The sequence below is a fragment of the Panthera pardus genome, unplaced genomic scaffold (genome assembly GCF_024362965.1).
Source record: "Panthera pardus isolate Hobbes unplaced genomic scaffold, ASM2436296v1 HiC_scaffold_6, whole genome shotgun sequence".
NCBI classification, from domain to species: Eukaryota; Metazoa; Chordata; class Mammalia; order Carnivora; family Felidae; genus Panthera; species Panthera pardus.
The window spans coordinates 64,749,040-64,776,960 of NW_026526991.1; the positions used below are offsets into that span (position 1 = coordinate 64,749,040).

Genomic DNA, 27,921 nt, shown 5'->3' on the forward strand with positions numbered 1-27,921 from the left:
CTCTGCTGTCTCAGCCTCTTCAGTGACTCTATCCCCAATTCCCTGAATCCATACGCTAATTCAGAAAATGTTCAGACCTGATTCTAAAGGCTCTTAGACACCACATTTTTTTCCTTTCTGTGCATTGCTGGAAAGAGTGCCTACATTTTATGGCTTTATGTATTAAGAAAAAAATAAACATGCATAGTAGTCACAAAAAATACTGAGCAGATATATGTATGTTACCAAACCAACAAAGGATTTGGTTGAAGACACTTTTAGATACCCTTATTTCCCATACAGAGACTACCTGGGAGTCTCTACCCCTACCGGGGTAGACTACCTACCACCCCGCCTGGGTGGCTCAGTAGGTTGATCGTCTGACTTCAGCTCAGGTCATGATCTCACTCTCTGTGAGTTCAAGCCCCACGTCAGGCTCTGTGCTGACAGCTCAGAGCCTGGATCCTGCTTCAGATTCTGTGTCTCCCTCTCTCTCTGCCCCTCTCCTGTTTGCACTCTCTCTTTCGCTCTCAAAAATAAATAAACATTAAAAAAATATTTAAAAAAAGTTTTTAATAAAAAAACAAACAGACTTACTATGGGGCATGCAAAAATTTCTTAAAAAAATCTTACATAGTTATTTGGTCAGAGCTAAAGTTTTACATTTAGTTCCTCAAGTTGCCTTATTAGTTGAATAGACTAGTAATTGTGAAATATGAAATTTATTTTTGTAAGATTCTGTTTTTTATAGCATTTATTTTTTTTTAGTGTTTACTTATTTTTGAGAGAGTGCATGAACAGAGAAGGGGCAAAGAGACGGAGATAGCATCCAAAGCAAGCTCTGTGGTGACAGCAGAGAGGCCAACGTGGGGCTCGAACCCACAAGCCGTGAGATTATGACCTGAGCTGAAGTCACTTAATCGAATGAGCCACAATCAGTGTGGAGCCTGCTTAAGGTTCTCTTTCTCCCTCTCTGCCCCTCTCCCCTGCTCACACACTCACTCTCTTAAAAACATTAAGAATGTCATCTAGACTGGCACACATCACTTCCACGGTATTCTATTGATCAAAGTAGTCACAGAGACCACCTAGATTCAAGATAGAGACTACAGTACCTCTTGATGGGAGGAGCAAGGTCACTGCAGAAGGACGCGTAGAATGGGAGACACAGCTGCTTTCATCTTTGAAAAATTCAATCTGCTACACTGAGGACATGGTCTCAAATTGCTCAAAAAGACCAGTGGGGCGCCTTGCTGGCTCAGTAGAATATGCTACTCTTGATCTCGGGGTGGTGAGTTCGAGCCCCACATTGGGTCAGGCACAGAGATTACTAAAAAAACAAACCCAGATTGCCCATCATCTATCATGAGCTATCACGTTATCGCAATCCTAAAAGTAATGGTACGAGTTTCATTCCTAAGTGATTCAGTACGCTGGTTGTAAACCAAGTTCTTCAGACTTTAGATCCAGTATTTCAGGCAGGGAAGTATTTTCAGTTCAAGAAATATTTAAGTGCCTTCTGGGTGGCTCTGTCAGTTAAGCATCCACTTCAGCTCAGGTCATAATCTCATGGTTCATGAGTTTGAGCCCCGTGTTGGGCCCTGTGCTGAAAGCCTGGATCCTGGAGTCTGCTTCAGATTCTGTGTTTCCCTCTCTCTCTGCCCCTCCCCTGCTCGTGTTCTGTTTCTCTCAGAAATTAACATTAAAAAAAAAAATTAAGTGCCTACTTTAGGATCGGCACTGTGGCAGAAGCTGGGGACACAAAGATGAACAAGATCTGGGTTTCTACTCTAAAAGAGCTCAGATACCCCGAGTAAGGGGGAAAAAATAACTACAATGTGATAAGAATTATTATTATTATTTTTTTTAGTGTTTGTTTATTTTGAGAGAGACACAGCACAAGTGGGGTTGGGGCAGAGAGAGAGGAGAGAGAATCCCAGCCAAGCTCCACACTGTCAGCACAAAGCCCGACGTGGGGCTTTAAACCCACAAAACTGAGATCATGACACAAGCCGAGATCAAGAGTCAGATACTCAACCGATTGAGCCACCCAGGCACCCCAAAACTATTCTCTTTTTTTTCTAATGTTTATTTTTGAGAGAGAGCATATGCACAGTAGGGGAGGGGCAAAGAGAGAAGGGGACAGAGGGTCCAAAGCGGACTCTGCACTGAGAGCAGAGAGCCCAATGTGGGGCTTGAACTCACAAGCCTGATCACGGCCTGAGCTGAAGTTGGACGCTTAACTGATTCAGCCACCCAGGCACTCCGTGATAAGAACTATCCTAAATTATTCTTGGCAAGATGGGAGAAAACTTGAAAATTGAAGCTAGGCCATTAAAGATGAGTAGAGTTTTGCCAGGAAAACAGAAATGGAAAGGTATTATGTTTAGAAGAGATGTCAAAGTATATGAAAGAGATCAGTTCTGGCTTAATGCAGGCTAAAATAACCTGAGACAAACATCTAGAAATGGTACATAAAGGTCACTTTTTAAAATATATTTTTTTGGGGGTGCCTGGGTGGCTCAGTTGGTTGGGCATCCGGCTTCAGCTCAGGTCATGATCTCACAGTCCGTGAGTTCGAGCCCCGCATTGGGCTCTGTGCTGACAGCTCAGAGCCTGGAGCCTGTTTCAGATTCTGTGTCTCCCTCTCTCTCTGACCCTCCCCCGTTCATGCTCTGTCTCTGTCTCAAAAATAAACGTAAAAAAAATTTTTTTTAATTAAAAATAAAAAAGAAAAGAAAAAAAAATATGTATTTTTAAGTTTATCTATTTGAGAGAGAGGAAGAGAGAGAATCCCAAGCAGCCTCCACAATGTCCGTGCAGAGCCCAACGTGAGGCTCGAACTCCCCAATCATGAGATCATGACCTGAGCTGAAATCAAGAGTCAGACATTTAATGGACTGAGTCACCCAGGTGTTCCCTGGTTTTTTGTTTTTAATGTGTAGCTGAGCTTCCAAGAAAGGGACACAAAAGACACAATGAATTACTAGAGGGATAAGGGGAATATACTTGCTAATGCTGACAAGAGACAAGACCAAGCAGGAAGCTGGAAATGAGACCTCCAGTTAAAGCTGGGACCCTGAGATAGCAACAGTCTTAGTGAAAGAGGGGAAACTGAAAAATGCATCCAGTTGGCAAAAGAAGAAAGCGAGGAAGTTTGCTTGGGCTTGTGGAGTCGGAAGATTCCGGAGTTCCAGGCCCATGAAATGGGCCTACATTTCATGTGAATTTGAGAACTTTTTTTTTTTTTAATATGGAATTTGTTGTCAAATTGATTTCCATACAACACCCAGTGCTGATCCCAACAAGTGCCCTCCTCAATACCCATCACCCACCCTCCCCTCCCTCCCACCCCCCATCAACCCTCAGTTTGTTCTCAGTTTTTAAGAGTCTTTTATGCTTTGGCTCTCTCCCACTCTAACCTCTTTTTTTTTTCCTTCCCCTCCCCCATGAATTTGAGAACTTCAAATAGATACTTCCTATGTGGTCTAGGAACCGTCATGACCCCCACCCCCACCCCCACCCCATCCCCAAGTAAGAACTTGCATGAAAGTGGTCTCAGGTCAGTTATCCATGGCACTGCTCTAGAGAGACATGTGCATGATGATGCAGACCACGTGGGATGCTTACGCCACCACCGCCACCACCTCCCAGATAAAAAAGCTCTAGAAGACCATCTCTGTCAAACCTGCAACACCTTTGATTAACAAAATCTTGTTATCCAGAATACAGATACAAAGAAACAAAGACAACCCAATAGGAAGACAAAGGCAGGGGAAGGAGCAAAGGATATGAATAGGCAGTTTCTAGAGGAAACATATGCTAATGGATAAGAAATCAACAAAAAGGTGCTCTACCTTACCAGGAGTCAGTATGTAAACTAAAACGAACAGAAACCACCTAACACCACTTTGGAAAAACAGCTTAACAAATAACTAGTAAAGCTAAATATTAGTAATAATTATTCTTGGGAGAAAGTAGCATATGGGCCCAAGGAACCTACACTTTTCAAGGAGGGAAAAAGTGGAGATGTCTCTGTGATCTTTCACTAGAGGGATGGAATAAATTGATTTACTCATGCAGTTGGAATATTATGTCGCGATTAAAAACTAGGTTTCTTGGGGTGCCTAGGTGGCTTGGTTGAGCAACTCTGTGCTGGGTGTGGAGCCTGCTTGGGATTCTCTCTCTCCTCTGCCCCTCTCCCCGACTTGCATGCACGCTTTACACTGTCTAAAATAAAAAATAAACAAAAAAAACAAAACCGACTAAGTTTTGTCAATATGGATGTACTAGTCTGAGCCAGTAGGATGGAGATATAGCTATCTAGATATCTAGATATCTAGATAGGTTTCTTAATTTGTTATAAGAAATTGGCTCACATGGTTGTGGAGGCAGAGAAGTCCCAGGATCTGAAGTCAGCAGTTGGAGCACCAGGAGAGCTGATGTATTTCCAATCTGATTCTGAAGGCCTGACAAACCAGAGAGCCCATTGGTATAAGTTCCAGTCCGAGTCTGAAGACAGAGGAAGGCCAGTGTCTCAGTTCAAAGACAGTCAAGAGGACAGAAAGCATTCTCTCTTACTATGCCTTTTTGTTTTAATTCAAGTTGACAGTTGACAATGGACTGACTGAGGCCCAACCACACTGGGAAGGGCAATAGGCTTTACTTCGGTCTATGGATTCAAATGTTAATCTCATCCAGAAAAGCCCTCACAGATGACCAGAAATGTTTAACCAAATATCTGGGCACTCCGTGGCCCAGTCATGTTGCCACATAAAATTAGTCAGCACGATGGATAAATAAACGTCAAAAACAATGTTGAGTGAAAATGGCAAGCTTCAAAAGAATATGTCCCTTTTGATCCCATTATAACATTACTTTTTTTAACCCCAAAATAATAATAAGGGCATTTCTATAGTAAAAGTATGGAAACATATACAGCATGAGAAGGATAGATAGTGTTTCTCTGGGAAGGGAAGATGTGGATAAGATGGGTAAATGGCATATTTTATTTTTAGTGCTTTAAATACATTTGGGATATTTCAAAAAAATTTTAGTGTTTATATATTATTTATTTTGAGAGAGAGTATGCACGCATGCGGGAGGAGTCGAGAGAGAGGGAGACAGAATCCCTAGCAAGCTCTGTGCAATCAGCGGAGAGCACAACGCAGGGCTCAAACTCATGAACCTTGAGATCATGACTTGGGCCGGAACCAAGAGTTAGATGCTTAACCCACTGAGCCACCCGGGTGTTCCTCAAAAGTATAATGCATTGGCAGGGAACTGGAACTTGTTGGGAGTTGGATCAAAGTGGGAGATGAGAATACGAAGATGGCTTGGGGTCATATAGTGAAGGACCTTGACTTTTGTGCTGAAGAGTTAAGTTTTAGATGGTAGGTTATGGGAGCCCTCAAAGGTTTAAAGCAACAAATAAGTCTTTGAAAAGTACTCACGGGGAGGGTATCTTACTAATCGGGACTAGACCTTAGAGGCACAGGAAATGGAAAAGGAGACTATGAATTGACACAGACTGATAGGTAGCAAGGTTACAATCTGTTACCACCCTCACCTCAGCCATCTGCAGTTGTTTTTTCTTGTTCAATAAATAGTCTTTTGAGGAGCAGGCCTCACCAAGAAATTTAGCCACAAACCCTAGGCCTATAGAAAACAAAACAAAACAGATTGGGGATCTTTTTTCACTCCAATGACTGCTCTATGAAAGACATCTAGGAAACAATACTAAACTTATTGGCAGCAACAGGGCTCTACTGACAGTAATTTATTATAAGGAATTGGCTGACGGAGTCACAGAGGCATTCCTTTTTATGGCTCTGCCTGGCTACTTTCCTTCACTGTCCCCTCCCTGCAGTAGGGTTCCCAGGACAAACTATAACCTTGCCAGCAAAGCTGACCTTGACTAACACAGGGTGTGGAGAGCCATGGTGTCCGAGGCCTTGCCCATTACTGGCTCTCTTCTGTGTCTCTGGCCTCTGAATAATAGAAGAAACCAGAGAAAAGCAAACTCAATCTAACACACACCACATATTTTACGTATATATAAACACACTGGAAATGGTTAAGACTAGTCACTTCTGTGTAGGGAAATGATGAGGAATAGAGGGAGTGACAAGGGGTACTTTTACTTATCTCTATTTTTTAAATATTTTACATTGGAAATATATTCATGTATTCAAAAAAAAAGCTTACAGACTAGTAGATATGATACAAACAAACATCTTTTTCCTTGAACAAAAAAAACCAGTAACTATTTTTGAAGCAAGCGTGGCAATAAGTTGATAACAGTTCAAACTGAGGGATGGGTATAAAGGTTTTCTTTCTATTCCCTCAGGTTTTGTATATGTTTGAAACTCAACAGATATTTTTATTATACAAGCTATATATATGTGCTCATCGTCAAAAAAGGAATTAAGAAAGTACATGACCTCTCCATTTGCCCCAATAACTATGAATGCTTGGTATACAGCCTTCCAAAACCACTTATCAGATAACCACATGTATACAAATGTTCCTTTTAAAGCAAAAATGAGATCATACTACACATATTCTGCTAGTTTTGACTGATCAACATTCCACTTTGTGGTATACCATTATTCTTTAACTTATTTAACACTCTTTGTTATGGGGCACCTGGGTGGCTCAGTCGGTTGAGCATCTTTCTTCCGCTCAGGCCACGATCTCACGGTTGGTGGGTTTGAGCCCCACATTGGGCTCACTGCTGTCAGCATGCAGTCTGCCTTGGATCCTCTGTCCCCTTCTCTCTGCCCCTCCCCTGCTTGTGCTCTCTCAAAAATAAACATTAGAAATTTGTTTAAAAAAAGATTAAAATATTGCAAATAATATCCTTCTACAAATACGCTGTGCGGTTGTATGACTATTTCTAAGGCCTAGAGGCTTAGCAGTGAAATAGGTAGGTAAGAGTATAGACACTTTACATTTTTGATAAAGACCCTACAAACTTGTCATTTCCATTAGCAAGAGAATGCTGTTATTTAAATATTAAAAGTGCTGTGAAAGGGTACATAACTGGTTGCTATGGAGCACAAAAGAGGTCCTAAATATCACAACAGGGATCCAGTAGCCAGTGGTTCTCATCTATAAAGTCCAACACCTACTTTTGTTTCTTGTGAAGGCATTTAAGGGCATATATCTCCTGACACCAGCCTGGGCTATGTTCTGAAGGTCTGCATGAAATACTTTGTTTCATTGCTTTAAATTAAGTTGAAAATTTGTGTTTTTTCTTTAAGGGTTGCCAGGAATATTTCATTTCCGGCAAGTTGAGATTATTTATTTATAATTTTATTGGAAGTGATAAGAGAATACAGACTTTAAGATTCCTACTTTAAATTTGTTTAAGGATTTGTTTTAAAAAATTGTTTTGGAGGGGTACCTAGCTGGCTCAGTCGGTTAAGTGTCCCACTTCAGCTTCAGGACGTGATCTCAGCTTGTGAGTTTGGGCTCCGCATCAGGCTCTGCACTGACAGTGATGGGGCAGAGCCTGCTTGGGATTCTCTCTCTCTCTGCCCCTCTCCCACTTGCTCACACACTCTCTCAGAATAATAAATAAACTTAAAAATAATAAAATAAAACTTGTTTTGGAATAGTGAATACAAATGTTTCTAAGTGTTCTATGGTCATGGAAAACTGTTCCATATTACATATACACATACATGCACATATACATGTCAGGTTTGTTGTATTATTTCTTCTCAGTCCTTATTCTAGTGCTGTTCAGTTCCAAACAAAGTATAATAAAGTCCCTCACTATAACCATATTTTTATCCTGTTCTTGCATTCCTAGGAATTTTTGCTTTAGCTTCTTAGTTGCTTTGTTGTTTGTTGCAAACAAATTTATGATCATCCCTTCTTCTCAAGTTATTTTTCTTTACATTAGCAAATGATCACTTTACTGTTTAGTATTTAACTTTTCTTAATATTGTCACTCCTTACATCTGTCTACATTCTTCAGGAATGTCTTAGCCATCTATTTTCAATTTCTCTTTATTAATGTTTATTAGAAACTACCTACAACTTGGATTTGCTTTTTTAACCCAATCTATTAGTCTTTGTCTTTTAATTCAGTCCATTGATATTTAGTGTAATAGCTCATGAACCTGATGGTATTCACCTTGACAGCAAATGTCTTAATTAATTTAATTAATTAATTAATTAATTATTAATTAATTAAATTAATTAATTAAATACAGTTTATGCTCCATAAAGATTTAACAATTGCTTGACGGTTTTGACAAGCTACATTTAAAATGACAGTGGGTGCTCCAAGTGAAAATGACCGTCAGACAATTAGGAGGTAAAGAAGCACTGGACAGCTACATATGGCATTATCTGTTCTATTAGAGATTTTTTTAAGTTTTTATTTAAATTCCAGCTGGTTAGAGGCACCTGGGTGATTCAGTTAAGTATTCGCCTTTGGCTCAGGTCATGATCTCGCGGTTTGTGAGTTTGAGCCCTGCATCAGGCTCTTTGCTGATAGCTAGGAGCCTGGAGCCAGTTTCAGATTCTGTGTCTCCCTTTCTCTCTCTGCCCCTCCCGTACTCATGCTCTGTCTCCCTCTCTCTCAAGAATAAACATTAAAAAAAAAAATTTTTTTTTTTTAATTTCCAGCTAGTTAACATACAGTATGTTAGTTTCAGGTATAGAATGTAGTGATTCAACACTTTCATGTAACACCCGGTGCTCATCACCCCAAGTGCACTCCTTAATCCCCACGTCCTATTTCACCCATCCCCCTACCCACCTACCCTCTGGTAACCATCACTTTGTTCTCTACAGCTAAGAGTCTGTTTCTTGGTTTCTTTTTTTCCCTTTGCTCATTTGTTTCTTAAATTCCACATGAGTGAAATCACAGTCTTTCTCTTATTCTTCTGCTTAGCATAATATTCTCTAGCTCCATCCATGTCTTACAAATGGCAAGATTTCATTCTTTTTTATGGCTGAGTAACATTCCATTTTGTGTGCGTGTGTGTGTGTGCCCTATCTTTATCCGTTCATCACTGATGGACACTTGGGCTGTTTGCGTAATTTTGTAGTTGTAGATAATGCTGCTATAAACATTAGGGTGCATGTATCCCTTTGAATCTGTGCTTTTGTATTCTTTGAGCAAATACCTAGTAGTGCAGGGGCACCTGGGTGGCTGAGTCCGTTAAGTGTCCGACTCTTGATTTCAGCTCAGGTCATGATCTCACAGTTCGTGGGGTCGAGCTCCACATCAGGCACCACGCCGACATCACAGAGCCTGATTGGGAATCTAGCCCTCCCTTTCTCTCTGCCCCTCCCCCACTCATGCTTGTGCACTCTAAATAAATAAACACTAAAAAAAAACCCTAGTAATGCAATTGCTGGATCATAGGGTAGTTCTATTTTTAACTTTTTGAGGAACCTCCATACTGTATTCCAGAGTGTCTACACCAGTTTGCATTCCCACCAACAGTGCAAGAGAATTCCCTTCTCCACATCCTCGCCAACACCTTGTTTCTTGTTGATTTTAGCCATTGTGACAGGTGTAAGGTTTGCTCATTGTAGTTTTGATTTGCATTTCTCTGATAAGTGATGTTGAGCATCTGTTCATGTGTCTGTTGGCCATGTGAATGTCTTCTTTGAAAAAATGTCTATTCATGTCTTTTGCCCATTTTTTAATTGGATTGTTTTGGGGGTGGTGAGTTTTTGTTTTGTTTTTAAGTAATCTCTATACTCAATGTCAATGTCAGGCTTGAACTTACTCACAATCCCAAGATCAAGAGTTGCAAGCTTTGCCAACTGAGACAGCCAGGCACCCAGGGTGTTGAGTTTTGTAAGTTCTTTATGTTTTGGATACTAGCCCTTTATCAGGTATGTCATTTGCTCTATTGGAGTTCTCCAGAGAAACGGAACCAACAGGTTAGAGAAAGAACAAAAGTGAGAGTGAGAGACTTATTTTATGGAATTGGCTCACATATTGTAAGGACTGGCAAGTCTGAAATGTGTAGGGCAGGCTAGCAGGCTGGAAATTCAGGTAAGATGGATGACGTAATCCAAGATCTACAGGCTAGAGCGGTGCCTGGCTGGCTCAATAGGTGGAGCATGTGACAACTGATCTCGGAGTTGTAAGTTCAACCCCACTTTGGATATATAGAGATTGCTTTAAAAAAAAATCTACAAGCTGGAAACTCAGGCAAGGTTTCTGGTTTGTTTTTTTTTTAAGTAATCTCTTCACCCAATGTGGGGCTGGAACTTAAACAACCCTGAGATCAAAAGTTGCATGCTCTACAGACTGAGCCAGTCAGATGCCCCCCATGTTAGTCTTATGCAGTATTCCTTCTTTGGGAACTCTCAGTCTTTGCTCTTAAGGCCTTCAACTGATCGATGAGGCCCATCCATATTATGGAGGATAATCTGCATTACTCAAATTACTAAATTACTGATTTAAATGTTGATTACATCTAAAAAATACCTTCACAGCAACATCCAGACTGGTGTTTGACCAAACAACTAAACACTATAGCCTAGCCAAGGTGACGCAAAATTAACCAACACCTCAGCACCACAGCAAAAGATGACCAAATGTGAATGAATTATATCTAAAACACCTACTTTATATAACAAGTATTTTTAACACTCCTGTTACTATCCTTAAATACAGTAATTATTTAACGTACCTACACATAATTTTTTTTTAATCAGCATAATGCCCGAATAGTAATATAAAGCAGTTTTTAAAACAATTTACAATGAAATGATGTCTGCCTACAAATATTTGGACATAGTTATATTAGCATTCAGATGATTAGCACTTCTGTGCATTCACCATCGATTCAGTGTCTACAAATGCAGATTGTTACGATTAGCATTGTGTCAGAGACTCAAATACCAAGAACAGGCTTAGCCATCAATAGCATGGCTTTGTGAAATGTAGTCTTCCCTCCAAATTACTGTAAAACAAATTACTGTAGTCTTCCCTCCATTTAAATAAAGTTGCATAGCTAGAGAATTCAGAGAACACTAAACCTGTACAAAAAATACTTTTGTGTTTATATGGAAAAGAGATTATAGGCTTGGCTAATTATAAACTGTCTTTTCACTTATCTGAATATCTATGGGGACATTTAATAGTTGCGCAGGACTTGGGACAACACGTTGTGCCAAGATTATCACAGGCATTGCAAGAAATCTAGCATCCTTGGCGTTCACCCACCAAATGCCAGAGATGCTTCCCAATCACAGTGACAAAACACTTTCACCTTGGCTGGGGGGCCGTGGGGGGCAGGGGGTGGATACCACTTCTGAGAACCACTGTAGTAAACAGGAAGCTATCAAAGATACTTCCCCCAAGTTTTTCTTTGAGCAATTGGGAAAAAAAAATGCAGAAAAACATGAAGACTACTTACATACTCCCATTATTTCCAGTACCGAGATTTAACACCTCTAACATTCTGTCTTATCCCCAATCTTATTTGTAAAAGAAGTACAAAATTATAGACCTGTGACATTGTGTAGAAGAAATACAGGGGCGCTTGAATGGCTCAGCTGGTAGAGCACATGACTCTTAATCTCAGGGTCCTGAGTTCAAGCCCCACGTAAAAGGTAGAGCTTATTTAAAAAAAACAAAACAAAAAACATACTCATTTGCTCTTCTTCACAGGTTGTCGGCACAGAATTTCTAAGGCCCCTGTAACCTCCAGAGTGATGACTGTATGCTAATGAGATGAGTTGGTGGGCCCCTAGTTTAAGGATGGGAGCTGACTGCCACAGAACAGGACCAAGCCATGATTAGAGGACTGGAACTTTCAGCCTCACTCTCCCAACCTACAGGTTGGGAAGAAGGGATGGAGACTGAGTTCATCACCAATGGCCAATGATGATTTAATCAATCACGCTTACGTAATAGGACCTCCATAAAAACCGTAAATAATGGGGTTCAAAAGAGCTTCTGGGTTGGTGAACATACTATGGTGTTCTTAGGGTGGTATGCCTTTACCCTGCCCTAATTATCTCTTCCATTCGACTGTTTCTGAGTGGCATCCTTTATAATAAACCAGTAACAGTAAATAAGGTGTTTTCCTAGTTTGGCTCTGTGAGCCATTCTAACAAATTATCAAACCTAAGGAGGAGGTCATGGGAACTGAGTTGTAGCCAAGTCACGCAGAAGTGGGGGTAACCCAGGGACCCACTACTTGTGATTGGCATCTGAACTGGGGGACAGTCTCAGGAGACTGAGCCCTTACCTGTAGGGTCTATACTAACTCCAGGTAGCTAGGAGAACTGAATTATGGGATACTTAGCTGCTGTCTGCAGAGCTGGGAGAATTGTTTGGTGTGGGAAAAACACATTTGGTGTCAGAAATCCTGTGAATAGAGGAAACAATTGTCAATTTAAAACGCCTTCAACCTCTGCCCTACTCCACCTCACTTCACCCCCAATACAACTTCTATTGTGAGTTTAGTGTGTCTTTTCAATCTATTTTTACAATTTTATCCACAACACGGAGTATGGTCTTTCCCATGGGTTTGTGATACTCTATCATACTCAATTTCTCACATATACATATGATCTGTTTCTGAGATTATACTATGCCAATGATCTATTTGTCTACTCCTGCACTATAATGCCACATTTATATTACTCTAAGCTTTCTACTATGTCTTGATATCTGGTAGAATCAACCCATCTTTTTTGTTCCTCTTCAAACCTGTCTTAGCTACTTGTGCTTTTAAAGATTTTTTAAAAGCAAAAAATGGTATTTTCTATAGACATGTGACCCAGCATGGACAGTGAAGAATCCAAGAAATCTTACTGGAAAAAGAGAAGACAGGGGAGTAGAGAGGATGTTCTATTCAGAAAGAAAGCACAAACAGGCACAGAACAAGAAACAGCATGTGATCATACAGGCAGTTGATATTAAAGAACATAAAGCATGAAGTAGAAACATAAAGTGGGTCAGGTCTTAAGGACCTCATATGTCATGCTAAGGAGTCTGGACTCAACTCTACGGGTGAGAGTCTTAACCTATTGTTTATGATAGAGCTTCAGAGAAGATTGAAAGCAAGAGAGTGCCATAATTTAGTTAGTTCCAAATAGAGATCTAGGATAGCAATGTGGCAAATAAATTAGATGAGGTCAAGATTGGAACCAAGACCCCTAAAAGGCTTCTGCAAAATTGTAAGCAAGAAATGGAAAGGACAGAACTGATTTAGTGGATGCTTAAATAGTAAGAATGAATAAGACAATTACTTGGTTGGGAGTAGGATACAGGGAAATCTACTAAAACTCTCATTTCTGACTTGGATGATAACATCATTAACTAAAATAGGGAGAAAAAAATAGGTCCTGGAAACAAGGAATGCGATTAGTTGTGAACATGTCAAGTTAGGGGACTATGAGATATTCAAGTGGATATGTCACACAATTGGATAGAGCTGAAGCTCCAAAGGTCAACCTAGACGATACAGGTTTGGAGGTCAACAGTAGGGATGAATAGCTGACATTTATTGAACGCTTATCATATGCCAAAGAAATACTTAACATGAATTATCTCATTTAATCTTGAAACTAATCTTTTAAATTAGGAACTATTATTTTTTATTTTTATTTATTTTATTTTTTTAATTTTTTTAATGTTTATTTATTTTTGAGACAGAGAGAGACAGACCATGAATGGGGGAGGGGCAGAGAGAGAGGGAGACACAGAATCGGAAGCAGGCTCCAGGCTCTGAGCCATCAGCCCAGAGCCTGACGCGGGGCTCGAACTCACGAACCGTGAGATCGTGACCTGAGCCGAAGTCGGACGCTCAACCGACTGAGCCACCCAGGCGCCCCAGGAACTATTATTTTTTAATCCACCTTAAACAGAGGTAAACTGAGGAATTAAGAATAAGCAACTGGACTACTGCAATACGGCTAGAATGGTAGAGCTGGGATACCAACACCGAGTACTTAACTATTCTTGTAATGTTAAAATCATTGAGTGCCTAGAATAATCCAGGAAAAACATACAGAATGAGAGAAATGGTCTAAAAACAAAATTCTGAAGCACATCAGTGTTTAAAGTGGGCAGAAATTCCCAAAGGAAATCAAAAGAAAAAGTCAAAGGCATAGAAGGAAACAAGAGAGTGGTCCCTCCCTAGGGCCAAAGTCCAACTTCAGTGCAGCAGAGAAACAGCCAGGGAAGGACCGAAATCATCAGTGGGTATGGCACAACAGAGGCCACGTTAACCAGGAGTTTCAACACAACTGTGGAGGTGGAACGAATTTTAAGTCTGTGGAAGTGGCATCATGTGGAGTTCTCCTTAAATAATCTTGAGCAAGTTCACATACTGAGAAGGAAGAATGTGAATTAGAGACAACTAATGGAGCAAGGTCTGGGATTGAAAGGGTAATGAGGGAGGCAAAGACTGCAGCAGAGCTGTTTGAAGGATCTGTGATGGGCACAGGCTAGACAGGAAATCAGTTTAGGTCAAGAAAGGGCTGAAAGACTGGAAGAAAACAGAAGGTAGCAAAAGACCTGAAGTCTCCAAGTTCCAGAGAAGGTGGAAATGAGAAGGTAAGAAAGCTTCTCAAAAAGACTGATGTAAGAAAAAAGGGGGGGAGGAAAGGGGTGAAACAGAAGTCGGAGAGAAAAAAAAAAAAAAGACTGATGTCCCACTTTTTTTTTTTTTTTAGGGAGTGGGAGGGGCAGAGAGAGAGGGAGAGAGAATCTTAAGCAAGCTCCACACCCAGCGCTGAGCCCAACCTTGAAATCAGGACCTGAGATGAAATCAAGAGTCAGACGCTTAACCTACTGAGCCACCCAGGTGCCCCTATGTTACGTGTTTTGAAAGTGCACAGGGGAGCTTGGAGAATGGTAGTGACCCTACCATACAGGCAAGTGAGAAAGCAGAGAAGGCGAAGCAGAGTTCTTGGTTAACACACCGAGAGAGGATGGGAGTAGAAGGGCTGGTGGTCTAGGAAAGCTGAGGTTTTTTTAATCACAGAAGAGGGCCTTTAGGTGACAGGTTTAGGAGTCGGACAAAAGTCAGAACAGTATGCACATGAGAGAGACATGTGTCCAAGAGGATTGTTATTTTGGGCGATTACCAAGAATGACGTGAACCAGGAAGACTCAAAGCTCAACATGGAATGGTGGCAAGAACAGCTCTTTTCATAGTTGGGTTTTACCTTGAATGCACGGTTTTCTTTCACATCCTCTTCACAACTTTGTGAAAAGACCTGCAGGTAGATTTCCTATGTGAAATCAATCCTATGCTAATACTACACCCCCTGAGTTTAAGGAGCTGGACTGCATTACTATAAGCTGCCCAACAATTCTTCCCTTTGAGAACTAGGCCTCCTTCACTTTGGGCAATTTTGACAGGGCTGTTAAACAAGGGCTTCTGCCTTCCTTTACTGAGGGGTGCACCGGTGGCCGTGAGCTTGCCAGAGTACTTGTCAATTACCTTGACACAGTAATTGGTGCTGGAATGGTCACTGACCAAAGAAGAGCTTTGGTCTCTACAGAGTCTTTTCAGGGGATTTATACAGATGCTGAGACAGTCTTTTCTGACATCATGAGTTGATACTACCACTCCTAAAACTGCACACCCCCATTTCATGGGTGCTAAGAACTCAAAATACAGAAATCCAGTCTGTGACTAGAAAACAGGTAGTGAAGGCCCCACCTCTGTACCCTATTTAAGTACACAAAAATACCAAGACACAGACATGGCAAAATATTTAATGTCTGCCTTATCTTCCCATTCCTGTTGTGATTCAACAGCCTCCCCAAGATGGAGTATCAGAGAAAACATGGGCACTTTTTCTCAGCAGGATTTAGAAACCATTAAGGCCCTAGTTCTCTTGACTTGGAACTGAGTGCAGGTGAGATCGTTCCACAGCATGCCTCAGGCCTCTCTGTTCAAGGAAAATAGCCCCCCGGTTCTACAGGACTCCTGAGGTCTTCTGTTCTTCTGCAGCCTGGCGCCGGGAGCTGCGCCGCTGGAAATAGTGGTAGACTCGGGCACTGCAGAGGTAGCCCCCGTACACAGTGAGGAGCATCATGGAGGTAGAGAAGGTCTTGTAGCCAATGTCAGCTAGTTGCTTGGCAGTTGGCATGTTGTCCCCTACAAAGACAGACTGGATTTAGACCCAAGGATACGGTCTCATCTGCCCAGCCCACTTCTCTGCTTAAGGCCATTCTACAACTTCTGCATCCTGCTTAGTCTGTCTGTACTCTACTCTGGATGGCCGCTACACGCACGCAGAGTCTCATACTGGAAGATACTGTTCAAGAACTCTTAAGATTCAAAAAGACAAATATAGTCTGCATATGAGATACAAAAACACAGCTAGAAAGAGGTGCATTTGAATGACATCACAGGTAACACCCGGCCCTCTATGTTTGTGGGGAAAAGTGACTGGTATGAACCACCCAGAAATGTTTGTAACTGGTATATGACTGTAAGCACACATCAATTTTTCTGGCTAGTAGGGAATGAATGGGGGTAGTCAGGGATTAAACGAGAGCAGGAGTTCTCTCCGGGAGATCAAATGGGAAACTTCTACACTATATCCAATTTGTTTTCCCATAAAACCAATCTTGTTCACAGTGGTTAAGTTCCCAGGTGATCCCTCAAGCATCTGTTTAAAGCCATAATATACCTGAAATAATGCCAACAGTATGTTTATACTATTTCAATTATACTTAACCTTCTACAACTTTAATTCCAAGTTCCAAACATAATTCCAAGAACCTATCCTAAGGGTTAAAAAGAAACTGAGTCCCCAACAAATTGTTAGCTCACATTTGCATGAATAAGTTACTTCTAATTTAACTGTTCCCTAGATACTCTGAACTAGAGAACAAGATAAAGTTTAACATGGGAATCTTTCATCCTGAACAAAATGTTCCTCAATTTCCCAAATTCCAAAATTTGGGACTCTGAATGTGTTCTTAGGCTCCTCTCTGTTGAGGGACTTGAAATTAAAAGACTGACTGAAATTAGCGAGAACAGGTTGCTTAAAAGTCAAGAATTTGGAAGAAAAGCTCAGGATTGGCTGGTTTAGGGGTCAAGAGTAGGGTGAGGCAAAGAGCTTCTCACAGCAAGCTCTATGGAAACACTGCCTTTGAGCCAGTTCCTGAGGGTGGAACCCAAGCTGGGCTGAGGCACAGCTTCCCTGAATTCTAATTCCAAATGACTATGGAAAGTGACATTACATAGAGGAAGAAAACCAAATGGCACAGGTTCAGGCGAGAAAGAGTTGCGTTCTTGGTTATCTGAGGGTTGAAAGGGACCCTGAGCTGTGAGACAGTGAAGAAAACACACATACCTCGAGCTAAGGTGATAGACAAGATCCCAGGAAAGAGACCTGCAACCTTCAACCTCCGTCTCACTTATTCCTTCTCCACCTATCCCCTATTATCCCGGCCAGATGCTAACCAGTTATAGGACCACTTCTTCGAGGGGCTGGAGGAAGAAGGCTGGAAGCATTCACCAGCTAACAAAAGTAAAAGGATGGTACAGCTTGGCTAGAAGAGCGACAGAAGACCTACTGACAGATGTAATTTTGGTGTCTAGAACCTCACTTTCGTTTCTTATCTAATCCAACCTGAGATTTCTATGTTCAAGCTGACAAAAACTCTCCACAGACCCTGAGCTAAGGCAGGGCAGTAGAAATGGAGAGGAAAGATGCACAAGTTATTTTGGAAGAATGTGATTTATCAACGGAATGGATTAGGGCAAAGCTGAAAATATCTCCAAGGTAGCAAATTAGGAAACTCTGTGGATGGGATATTAATAGGGATAAGAAATGGAAAGAAAAAGGTGTATCACTGTACGTATGGGGGTGGTAGTGGCAGTGAGTAGCAGTCAAGTTCATGAGATGGGTTTTGGATATGTTAAAATTCAGATGTTCAACACAACATTCATGTGATAATGCCTACCAGGCAGAAAGACATGCAAATTGGACCAGATCTTGAGAGAGAGACTAGGCTATAGATACAGAGGTTAACAGTGACACCAAAGCAGAGGATAAGACCAGAGAGAGAAACCAAGGGAACGCTAGTTTGAAGAAGAAGAAAAAGAATTCATGAAAGAAGGCAGGTGGGAAACTCCAGAAACATCTAGGAGGGCTTTTTCATTTAACTACATCTCCCTTCCTGGTTGCAAATCACTGCAATCAAGTCACTGCCACTGACTGAGTTATCCTTCCCACCTGTGAGCCAGAATGAACACTAGGAATTACCACTCCAAGTTAAGTGCCATGAAGACTGGTCAGATGAGATCACCAGATGGGAAAAGATAACTCAATCATGGGTAAACAAACCTAGGGTAGAAGTCAATTTAGTGCACTGATTAAGTGAAAGCACAGATCCTTTTTTTTTTTTTTTTTTTAAATAGGCTCAAGCCCAACATGGGGTTTGAACTCATGACCCTGAGATGGAGAGTCCCATGCTCTACCAATTGGGCCAGCCAGGCACCCAGTTAAAGCACAAATTCTCAGCCAGAGTTCCAGTAGAGCCAAGAACACCACCTCCCAAGTTTCATGTGTCTATGTATTTTTCTGGGACAGAGAGAAATAGATTACTAGAAGGGTAACTTTTTACCTCAAAGATAAGAATTCTTGTGATTTTCTGGTTAAGGGAACAGAAGTAAAGGTGCAGCAGCTTGAGGATGTTAACAAGATCAAGGAAATTCTGTTTTGTTTATTGATAAGATACGGATATGTTTTAAAAAGGAAAAGGCTGGTGGCTAACCTGAGAATAAAAAAAGAGGTGGATAGGATGGAACAAGATCCAGGATGGTTCAGGAAAAGGCAAAATTAGAAGCCCAGGTAGAAGGATTTACCTTGGAAATGAAAGAAACTTGTGAGGTTAGCAACACACTCTCATATGAGAGACATCCATTTTCTTAAAAAAAAAAAAAAAAAAAAGAAGAAGAAGAAGAAAAAGAAAAGAAAGAAAGAAAAGCAAAAAGCTCAAAGCCGGGTCTGTTATGGGGTGATGGGGTTAGACTGAAGTTTTTAAAAAATAGGGAGGCAAAAAAAAAAAAAAAAAAAAAAAAAAACAGGGAAAAAAACACAAGAACCAGTATGAAAAATTCCATAGGAGTGCAATCTGCAAAGTTCCGGCTCTTCTCTTTTTCTGCCCCCTAAACATGGGAGTACCTGAAGACTCTAGTTTCTCCTCTGGAAATCATTTCCTCAAATGTGTTCCAGCCACCTCCGCCTAGATTTACTCATTTATCTGTCTACCTTTTACTCGTACTATGAAGGCCACAAAGAAGAACACGGCTTATGTCACAAAACAGCTATGGTCTGATGGGGAAAAGCCATATATCCCAAATCCTGTTACCTAAGGCAGAAGACGGAGCGGATCAGAAGAGAGGCAAAGTGAGAGTTCAGAGAAAAGGTGGGGGCTCAAGAAAAGTTAGCAATAAGCTGGGGAGGGGGTGTGCGGCTCTGTCTTTTAGATGCGCAAGCAGGATTTACACCAGTAGAGAATAAGGAGGGGGGGAGCATTCGAGGAGCCGAAAGCAGCGAGTGGAGCTGTTTAATCTGTAAGCACGAAGGGTGCCCGGCGAAAGCCACATATCAAGGCGCAGCCGACTGTAAGGCAGGGAAGGGTCCGAGCTACCGAAGTCAGAGCATGGAGGGCCAAGGCGCGGGGTTGGGAGTCAAGGTTTCACGGAAACCTATGGCTGTCGGGGGCCTGTAGGGCTGGAAGCCGGGCAGATGGCGGCTCGCGCGGTTCGCGGCGCAGGAAACGCGGTGATCTCAAGGGCACTGAAGACGGGGGCTTGCCAAGATGGGTTAACAAAGGCCGACCCAAGACCGGGCGCCTCAGCGGACAGGTGGCCCCTGCGGGACCCTCGCAACGGTGTACCTGGATGTTGCAGCTCCCCAGCGTCCAACCTCGGCCTCTGCAGGCAGCGTCAGGCCGCCGCAATCTGCGCAATTTCCTAGCGCAGCCGGACTCAGCAACATTGACCATGTATGCGTTACTGGCATAGACCTGGGGCGCTATTGGCGCGGAAAGCCACCCTTTCCGCCCCCCCACCCGACCCGCTTACCCTCTAGGACTCCGCTCCGGACGCCAGAGAGAGCAGCGCGCGGAACACAACACAAAGCCACCCACCGAGGATGCAGCTCTCGTCTGCCGCAGCTCGGCTGGTTGCCGCCTTTGTGCTTCCGGGCCAGTCACCCTTACTACGCATCCTCAGACGAGTCTTTCTTTCGGAGAGGACCGTTGCATTCTGGGGGTTGTAGTCATTGTCCATTGAGAGAGGGTCTTTGGCGACCCAGCTCTAGAACCGGAACTTTTAGGGATACACAGTCAAGATAGAAAACATAACCTTTCTCTTCGACTCAGAGAGAGTCAGCCAATCCCCAGCCTAGGCGCGGTGACGCCCCCGGAGCTGGTAGATTCTCTAGGGGTCAGCCCGCTGGAGGTGGGCCGCACTCCCGCTAGAGCCTGGAGCTGCCCTCTTCCGCGTGGCCGGCTTTGGCCGAACTCAGGTAGGAACCGATACGCACCGCGAGGCCTGGACCGCCAAGAATGCTACAGGTTTGGCTAGGGCCACAGAGTGGGTACGAGGGACGAATGTCTGACGTTTCCGGCCAGTGCGTGAGCTCCCCGCTTGCAGGAGGAGTGGTGAAGACCCAAAGACGCACTGGGAAGGGAGTGTCACTTGGGGGAAAAAGGACCCGCATGGGCACCCCTGCCAGGGGCCCAGAGTGGCTGGGATTATCGAGGGGGGATTTCCGGGTTTTTTTCTTCATTTTTTTTTTCCTGTGGCATGAGTGAAAATCTATACATGCAGTGATACACCACAGCATACACACTGCCACGTGCGCTGAAGCGCCCCCCTTCCCCCCCAACTCGTTTCTGGAAAAACCACGATTTATTGAGTAGACAAGTAGTAGGCTTGATTGGAAGGCCCAGATTGTTAACTGTGGAGTGAACAAAAGTAGGCAGAGGTGTCGGACTACCTAACAAGGTCGCAGCTGCAGCTGAAGGCAAAGAGCTGTCTTTCTGTCCCCACTTTGACCTCCTGGGGAGGAGCTCTGGTTTCAGTCAGTGTCCGGACCTGGGCCCAGCCAAATCTGGGGTGGCTGTGCCCCTCACTCCTGCAGCCTGATGCAGGCAGCTCTGCCCTTTACTGGTTAAGGCAGTGTGAATCCTCGAGGGCTGGGACTGAGAGGAGCCTGCCTCCCTGGTTTGGCACAGAGTAAGAAAGGGTTAACATAATGCTGGCAGAACCACAGTGTGCCAGGTGCTGCCACATAGGAAGCTGAGATCCTCTGCTGAACATGGCTGGAGGCTGGCAGGCCCATAGGGCCTATTTATAGCCAGGGGTCCAGGCTGCTGACCTGTGACATTCCCTGGCTGCCAATCCTTCCTGAAACAAGGCCAGTTCAAAGCACACTCCCTCCTCCCCTTCCCGTTCTTTCCTCATCACAGGGGGTAGGGTGGTTTTCATTTTTTCCTCCTTGAGTTTCCCAGCTCCAGAGGTGCCCAAAGTGGTCAATACCTCAGGAGAAGTCCTTCAGATGACAAAGGAGAGCTGGCCTTGGAATGTCAGGAGCCATCAACATGGACTTGCTCACCCTTACTTCCCTATCCCAGATTACCCTTTGGGCCACTCTCTGGCCCCCTGATGCAGGTGTTGGTTAGTTGCCCTGGCTGCTCTGGGGGCAGCTGAGAAATAGGTATAGGGTTTGGGAGGAGAAAAGGGGTGGAGCTAAGGATGTCCTTGGGAAGACAGCGACAGGAGGGACCCAAATGACACCTCCCCCCACTAGAGCTCCAGAGAAGAGAGGCGGAGCAAATTCAAAGGTCATAGGGAGCAGAGTGATCTGAACCAGCTATGAAAAGGTGTAGCTGTCAGCAGATTAGGTTCCTGCTCCCCAAAGAGGGCCCTGGCCGGGAGGGTGAGGGAAGGCTTAGAAAGGTCATGCATGATGGGGAGAAGCTGGCAAGAACTAGGAAGTCCCCGGGGAGAATGACAAGCCCCAGGGCCAGAGATGCCAGCATGGCAGCAAGTCTGGTGCCAGGGCAGCCTGGGGGCGGGGGGGAATAGGAATGACCAGAGGTTTCTGAGGACGCAGATGTTGCTAGGAGAAGCTAGGAGGGGGTTGAGAGCTTTGTATTTTGTTAACAAACACTGAGATCCATTGATGCTGTGTGGGGCTTGGCAGAGGTCAGAGCAAAGGGGTCCCTGGGGCCTGTGTCGGCTCAAAAGCCCAGACCCCTCCTTGGCAGCCCGTACCTCATTCCTCTTGTGGCTGAGGTACTTCTTTAGCCATTTAACTGGGCTTGGGGACAGGACTTCTGGTGTGTGAGAGGCAGCAGTGGGCAGCCCTTGCCTCCCTCTCCCTTCACCCTCCCCTCAACACACACACCCAAAGCAGACAGGACTGGGGTGTGATTCTACCCCTTTCAGAGGACAAGGAGAAAACCCCGCATCTGGAGAGGGACAAGGCAACTCCATTTCTGGCGAGATGCGGTGGCAAGAGGCTATGGGCTGCTTGATGGTTCAGGATCTCCAGGCAGGTAGTTGGGCCCCACAGCCTCCTGTCCCCCAGAAGAGGCTGCTCCATGGAGAGTCCCAGAGATCCTGGTGGCCAGGTACCCCAAGCTTCTGACTATCTCCACTGGGGTAAAGAAGCTGCCTGGCCTGGCCCCAGCTCCGCTCACAAATGTTCTGGATGATTCTGCAGGCAACAGATGAATTCACCCACTGGATGGTTCTCATAGCATATCTTGTACACAGCCATGAATAGAGGAAACCTAGAATGGGGAAGGAGAAACCCAGATTAGCCTTCCGGTATACCTCTACTACCTGCCCCCGCCCACTCCCTGTCCACCTCCTAACCCTCCGCTCTCCTACTCTCCCACCTTTGAGCTCAGGCCGACTCTGGTTCTCAATTTCCAATTGCTGAGAAGTTGAACTCCTAATCCTGGGTTTAAGGCAGGTTGTTAATTGCCCTGCTCTCTATTGTATTGAACTTGCCTGTATGATACCCTGGCATGAATTTTTTTTCTAGTTGGGTAAACCACTTAACCTCTCTAAGCATCAGAATCATCAACTATAAAATAGGACCAATATAACAAAGTAATGAAGAAGCCATTATGTATTAATGTGTAGGTGCTCAATAAATGCATTTCCTTCTTCCCATCCTCTTACACAGGCTGCTTCCTTTACCTTGAGGCTTTCCACCGACCAGCCATAAGCTGATCTTCTGAACCTGTTTCATACTCTCTTATTCAACGTTTTTTATTTATTTTTGGGACAGAGAGAGACAGAGCATGAACGGGGGAGAGGCAGAGAGAGAGGGAGACACAGAATCGGAAACAGGCTCCAGGCTCCGAGCCATCTGCCCAGAGCCTGACGCGGGGCTCGAACTCACGGACCGCGAGATCGTGACCTGAGTGAAGTCGGACGCTTAACCGACTGCGCCACCCAGGCGCCCCCATACTCTCTTATTCTAGGATTCTTTCTCAGATCAGTAGAGCTCTGCTCTGATCAGCCCATCACTCCCACTGTCTTTGTGCTGAGGCTGTCTTCCTCACCCCTCGGCACCCAGGACAAGATTCAGGGGACAGAAAGGTTGGCCTCCAGGGAGCAGCTTAGATGGGATGATGGGACAGTCAGTTGAGTTTACTCCTGCTGCCCCAGAGCTCCAGCCCCCATAGCAAAGGACAGGAGGAAAGGACCGGAAGTGAGGCTATGCAAAGGGGTCCAAGCAATGTGGTGCAAAGAGCAGTAGACTGGAGGGAGTTCAAAGACTATGAAGTAGCAGAGGGACAGCGGGCAGACCAGACTCTCTCCAAGCTGTAGTCTCCTTGTCTGTAAATACAAGGTTCCTTCTCCACCCACTTCACCGATTGAGGAGGGATCAGGAAGATGAGTGTGGAAAGCACTTGTGGCTGTGGTTCCCTCCTCCACTGGGGCTGGGGCAGACACCTACTTGTCCACCATGCCCTTGTGTTGGAGGATGCTGTGTAGCTCCCGGGCTGTCGGGGGCCCCTGCAGCTTCTGCCCATTCAGCATCTCTTTCTCCAGCTGCTCAATGGGCTGTGAAGAAAACGAGACGGGTGGATGGAAATGGCAGAGAAGGGTTGTCAGGGGGAGGTGGAGAGTCTGGGGCTCAGATGGGAGGTGGGATCTTAGGCACCTAAAGGGCCCACCTCCATTCTCCATTCTCCCAGGGTTCCCACCTTTCCTGTGCGGACGAAGGCCTCGGCCACCTTTCGGTTCCTCCCTCCGTAGCAGGTGGTGATGAGGTCACCGATACCACAGCTCTCCAAGAAGGTGGCAGAGGACACAGGGCCACTGCAGAAGAGCTTGGCAAAGGCGACCATCTCCATGAGCCCCAGTCGGATCACCGCTGCCTTGGTGTTGTCACCAAAGCCCAGCCCGTCACAGAAGCCAGCTCCCACGGCCACTATATTCTTTGGGGAGTGGAGGTCACAGGTGAGAAAGGATCCCTTCCTGCAGGCCCTCGGGCACCATCCTCATGCCCCTTCCATCAGCCATGTGAAATATAGTGGGTGGGCTCCTCAACTAGCTCCTCCTCTTGATTTTCCCACTTGCTGTACCCCTGGGCTTGTGCTTCCTGGCTCTGCAACCCTGCCCCCTACTCCATCCTTGAGAACATTTCCTGAAAACCAATCTTCTGTTCAGCTAGCCCTCCCATCCTTGACTATTCTGTTCCATATCCCTGATGTCCTCAACTTGTCCAAGATCCAGAGTTCTGGCCATCAACCTGCCTGGGTGCCCTAGATATCTTATCTCCCATTAGCCTGGGTGCTTTCCCAGGACATCTCTTCCCCCTGGACCACCTACTGGAGGCAGGGACAGGAATGTCCTACAAGGGGCTATAGGGAGAAAGGGAGGAGGAGGGAGGTTCAATGTTTGATAGTGAGTAATTGTCAGGCCTGAATGACCCTGACCTTGCTGTTGCAATTCTTCCTGCGTGTGTGGGACGTGGTGGGGAAGGCAAGCAATTGCCCAAGAGTGAGGAGTACCAGCCACCTCGTATAGCTAAGCCAGGCCCTCCATCAGGATCTTCTCCCCACCTCATAGATGCCTCTGCACCCCTCTCACCTTTAAGGCCCCACAAATCTCTACTGTATCCACCTCTGGCACCACTGTGATGCGGAAATTGGGTGTCTGCATCAGCTTTTTCAGAAGCTCTCCTTGGGCCTGGTCCTTGCAGCCTAAAGTGGGAAGGGACGTGAAGCTTTGAGAGGGGATTCTCTTCCCACACCAGCCCTAAGCAGGACCTGCCACCCTTTCCCTGGGGGGGAGGGGGGGGTCCCGGTCCTCCCTCACCTCTGATGCTTGGGTCTTCTTTCCTTTGCCTGCCTTATGGGGGAAAAGATGGCTACGTGGGGGAGGGGGGAAACGGAGAGGGGATGTGACAAGCTGCATTTGTCAGTGATGGTTAGGGCTCTCACCAATGGTTGTCTCACAGAACTTCTCATCAGCCACCTCGCTGGCAATGTTGGCCCCCATCAGCACACTCATGGGGATGCCAAGGTGCTCCCCAATCACTTCAGAGATGAGCTTCAGCCCTTTAGGGCCCTCGTCTACCCCCTGGGCACAGGATGGAGCTCAGGCCAGGTGCCCTTTATGCCCAACTGAGGGCTTCCCACCCAGAAGTCCTGCCCCTTCCAAATCTACTGTTCATCAGTGTCCCTCCCCAAAGGCCCTGTCCCATTCGAACTCAGCCAAAGCTTGCCGTGAGGAGGGTAGATGGCACGTGAAAATGAATCCATTTGAAAATTCTTCCATATACCCTCAACCAACCTACTTCTTGACATCCCTCAACAACCCACCCCCAAGGACCTCGAACTAACTTCCATCCCAGTCACTGCTCCAAACCACCTTCCCTTTCACATTCCTCAAACCCAACAGCTCCTCATACCCCCAGGCATCTCTAGTATGCCTCCCAAACTGCAGACATCTGCCTCCAAAGCTACTTCTAACTTCCCCCCAACCACCCTCCCCACCCCAGCGGCCCCCAGCACCTATTTCTCAGCCTCCTCCAAGCAACTCCTCTCTTCTCTCCAAAAAACTCTTGGCCTACTTCTGCCATTTTCTGTTCTCACTTCCCCTACCCTCACCCCACAGCAGTTAGCTGCACCCCATCCACACGAAAGTGTTCCTGGCACCTTAATTAGAGATACACCAATGGCGTTTGCCTTCAGGTGGCCCTTGAGTTGATCACAAATCTTGCCGATGAACTGATGGGGCACCACAAAGATCAGGATGTCAGCACCGGCTGCAGCCTGGACCACATCTGGGACAGCCACCTGTGGGGGGCGACCAGTGCTCATGGGCCTCACGGACTTCTGCTAGCCCATTCTGGAGATCTAGGGGCCAAGATGTGAGGCTGGTGGGGGAGAAGGAAGGGCAGTCAGGGGATCTAATCTGGAAGGCCTGATCTTGGAGGAAATGGAACACTGCATTCCCTCCCCCTCGCTGTCATTCCCTCTCCGGCTCCAGCTGCCCCGGGGCTCTTGAGGACTCCTGGGAGCCTCCTTTCAGTGCTTCTGTAGCCCTTGGCTGTGGGACAGTGAGGGAAGCCACAGAAGGCCTGGGCTTGGCAGGAGGGAGAGGCCAAGTAGGGTTTCATCACCCTGATTCTTAAGGCTCCCAACTGGGAAGGGAGAGCCCTTCCTGCTGTCTTCCCTGCTCCCCCTTTCCAGGTTGGGAACAAGCCACGTGGATTTGACTAGAGACCTTAAGTCCAAGGAGCAGCCTCCACGTCTGCTAATAACCCAGTGAATAAGTAACAGGATTAGAGCCTGAGGCAGGCGCTACCCAGACCCCAAGTCTTTAGTTGTCATGGAAACCAACTTCCTCGTCCTCCCTTTCCTACTTGGGAGCCCATAAGTGTATTGGTGTTGGGGTGGGGGGCCAGTGGAGGTGGAGGTGGAGAGGATTCAAGTTCTTTTCAGTCCCAGGAAGTCCCAGGAGAGCAGTTTGGGGATTTTATATAGGGGTGCCCTGTGCCTAGAGCAGCCCTCCCAAGATGCTTTCCAAGTCCAAGTAACAGCTGAAATGACCCCTCTCTCAGCAGGAGGCACCCCTCCGCTTCCCTCTCCCAGGGTATTGGGGCTCACCACGTTGGGGGGCAACTTGTGCCCTGGCAGGTATTTGACATTCTCATGCTGTGTGTTGATGATCTCTGTCAGCTTTTTCCCCCCGATGTCTTCCTCAAACACCCACATGGTCACCCGTGGGTCAAAGTGTGACAGCTGGGCCGCATTGCCACCCACAATCTTGGCGATAGCGGAGCCCCTGGTGGGAGGGAGAGCACAGAAAGTGGAGGAGTCAGGGCAAGAGGGAGGAACGGTGGCAGGGGAGGGGGCAACGCTCCACCTCAGGATGGCACCACAGCCTACCAGATTATTTGCTTGCCACCTTCCTTATGACCTGGACCACCACCATGAAAGTGCGTCTTTGGCAGTAGAAAGGAGACTTAGTCTATCTTATACTTTGCAGCTGGAAAAGGGGAACAGCCTTCAACCCCCCAGCCCTAAGCAGCTATTCAGGCAGAGAGGACTCTGGAAGCTCCCTTCCTGTGGTGAACAGGTGCAGCTGCCCAGGCAAGCAAGGGCCAGGAAAAGGTTTGGGCACCATCTGTCCTGTGGGGGTGGTACGGAAATTGGAGGGCATTTCCTACCCAGTGTCTGCCTCCTGCCCACCAAGCCTCTCCCTAACCCCCTGTGTACTTGGGGGAACCTCCCTTTCCCTCCCCATACTTGACAGAGTCACTTACCAGTTGCCGGAGCCTACAATGCAGACTTTCTTGCCAGCCATCGTGCCGCTGCTCTAACCGATCTGGCTCAGTGCTGCACTCCCAGCTTCTCTGCGGGGCTCGGAGCATATAACTCCACCACACGTGGGTGCAGCCAAGTCCCGCCCTCCAGGGGCGGGTGGG

The 27,921-nt window shown here is 45.5% G+C and overlaps 2 protein-coding genes and 1 non-coding gene across 4 annotated transcripts; all 3 read right to left on the reverse strand.

Moving 5' to 3' along the window:
• Positions 1-15,687: 15,687 nt before the first annotated feature.
• LOC109249100 (cytochrome c oxidase assembly protein COX14) lies at positions 15,688-21,978 on the reverse strand. 2 transcript variants are annotated; one of them, XM_019419321.2, is made up of 2 exons: positions 20,037-21,978; positions 15,688-16,088 (listed from the first exon to the last, which is right to left on the reverse strand). In XM_019419321.2, exon 2 carries the CDS (start codon positions 16,078-16,080, stop codon positions 15,907-15,909), a length of 174 nt encoding a protein of 57 aa, XP_019274866.1. In that variant the 5' UTR covers positions 16,081-16,088; positions 20,037-21,978; the 3' UTR covers positions 15,688-15,906. The 2 variants fall into 2 exon arrangements, with proteins under 2 accessions (XP_019274866.1, XP_019274867.1); XM_019419322.2 differs by lacking the exon at positions 20,037-21,978 and adding an exon at positions 19,850-19,995.
• Positions 18,371-18,443, reverse strand: TRNAE-CUC (transfer RNA glutamic acid (anticodon CUC)). Its single transcript has one exon. It is a non-coding gene; the product is annotated as a tRNA-Glu (tRNA).
• Positions 21,979-22,096: 118 nt separating the features above from the next.
• On the reverse strand, positions 22,097-27,921 carry GPD1 (glycerol-3-phosphate dehydrogenase 1). The gene is made up of 8 exons (XM_019419320.2): positions 27,760-27,921; positions 27,101-27,278; positions 26,147-26,287; positions 25,430-25,568; positions 25,077-25,189; positions 24,188-24,421; positions 23,938-24,044; positions 22,097-22,756 (listed from the first exon to the last, which is right to left on the reverse strand). Exons 1-8 carry the CDS (start codon positions 27,798-27,800, stop codon positions 22,660-22,662), a joined length of 1,050 nt encoding a protein of 349 aa, XP_019274865.1. The 5' UTR covers positions 27,801-27,921; the 3' UTR covers positions 22,097-22,659.

What these genes read in the sequence shown, in the direction of transcription:
- LOC109249100 (XM_019419321.2), bottom strand. Translation starts at nt 16,080, where the DNA reads ATGCCAACTGCCAAGCAACTAGCTGACATTGGCTACAAGACCTTCTCT.
- GPD1 (XM_019419320.2), bottom strand. Translation starts at nt 27,800, where the DNA reads ATGGCTGGCAAGAAAGTCTGCATTGTAGGCTCCGGCAACTG. An exon ending in AGATTTGTGGGGCCTTAAAG is followed by an intron (nt 24,422 to 25,076) that starts GTGAGAGGGGTG and finishes CACTCCCCAAAG; the next exon opens with AATATAGTGGCCGTGGGAGC. An exon ending in CCTTCGTCCGCACAGGAAAG is followed by an intron (nt 24,045 to 24,187) that starts GTGGGAACCCTG and finishes TTTTCTTCACAG; the next exon opens with CCCATTGAGCAGCTGGAGAA.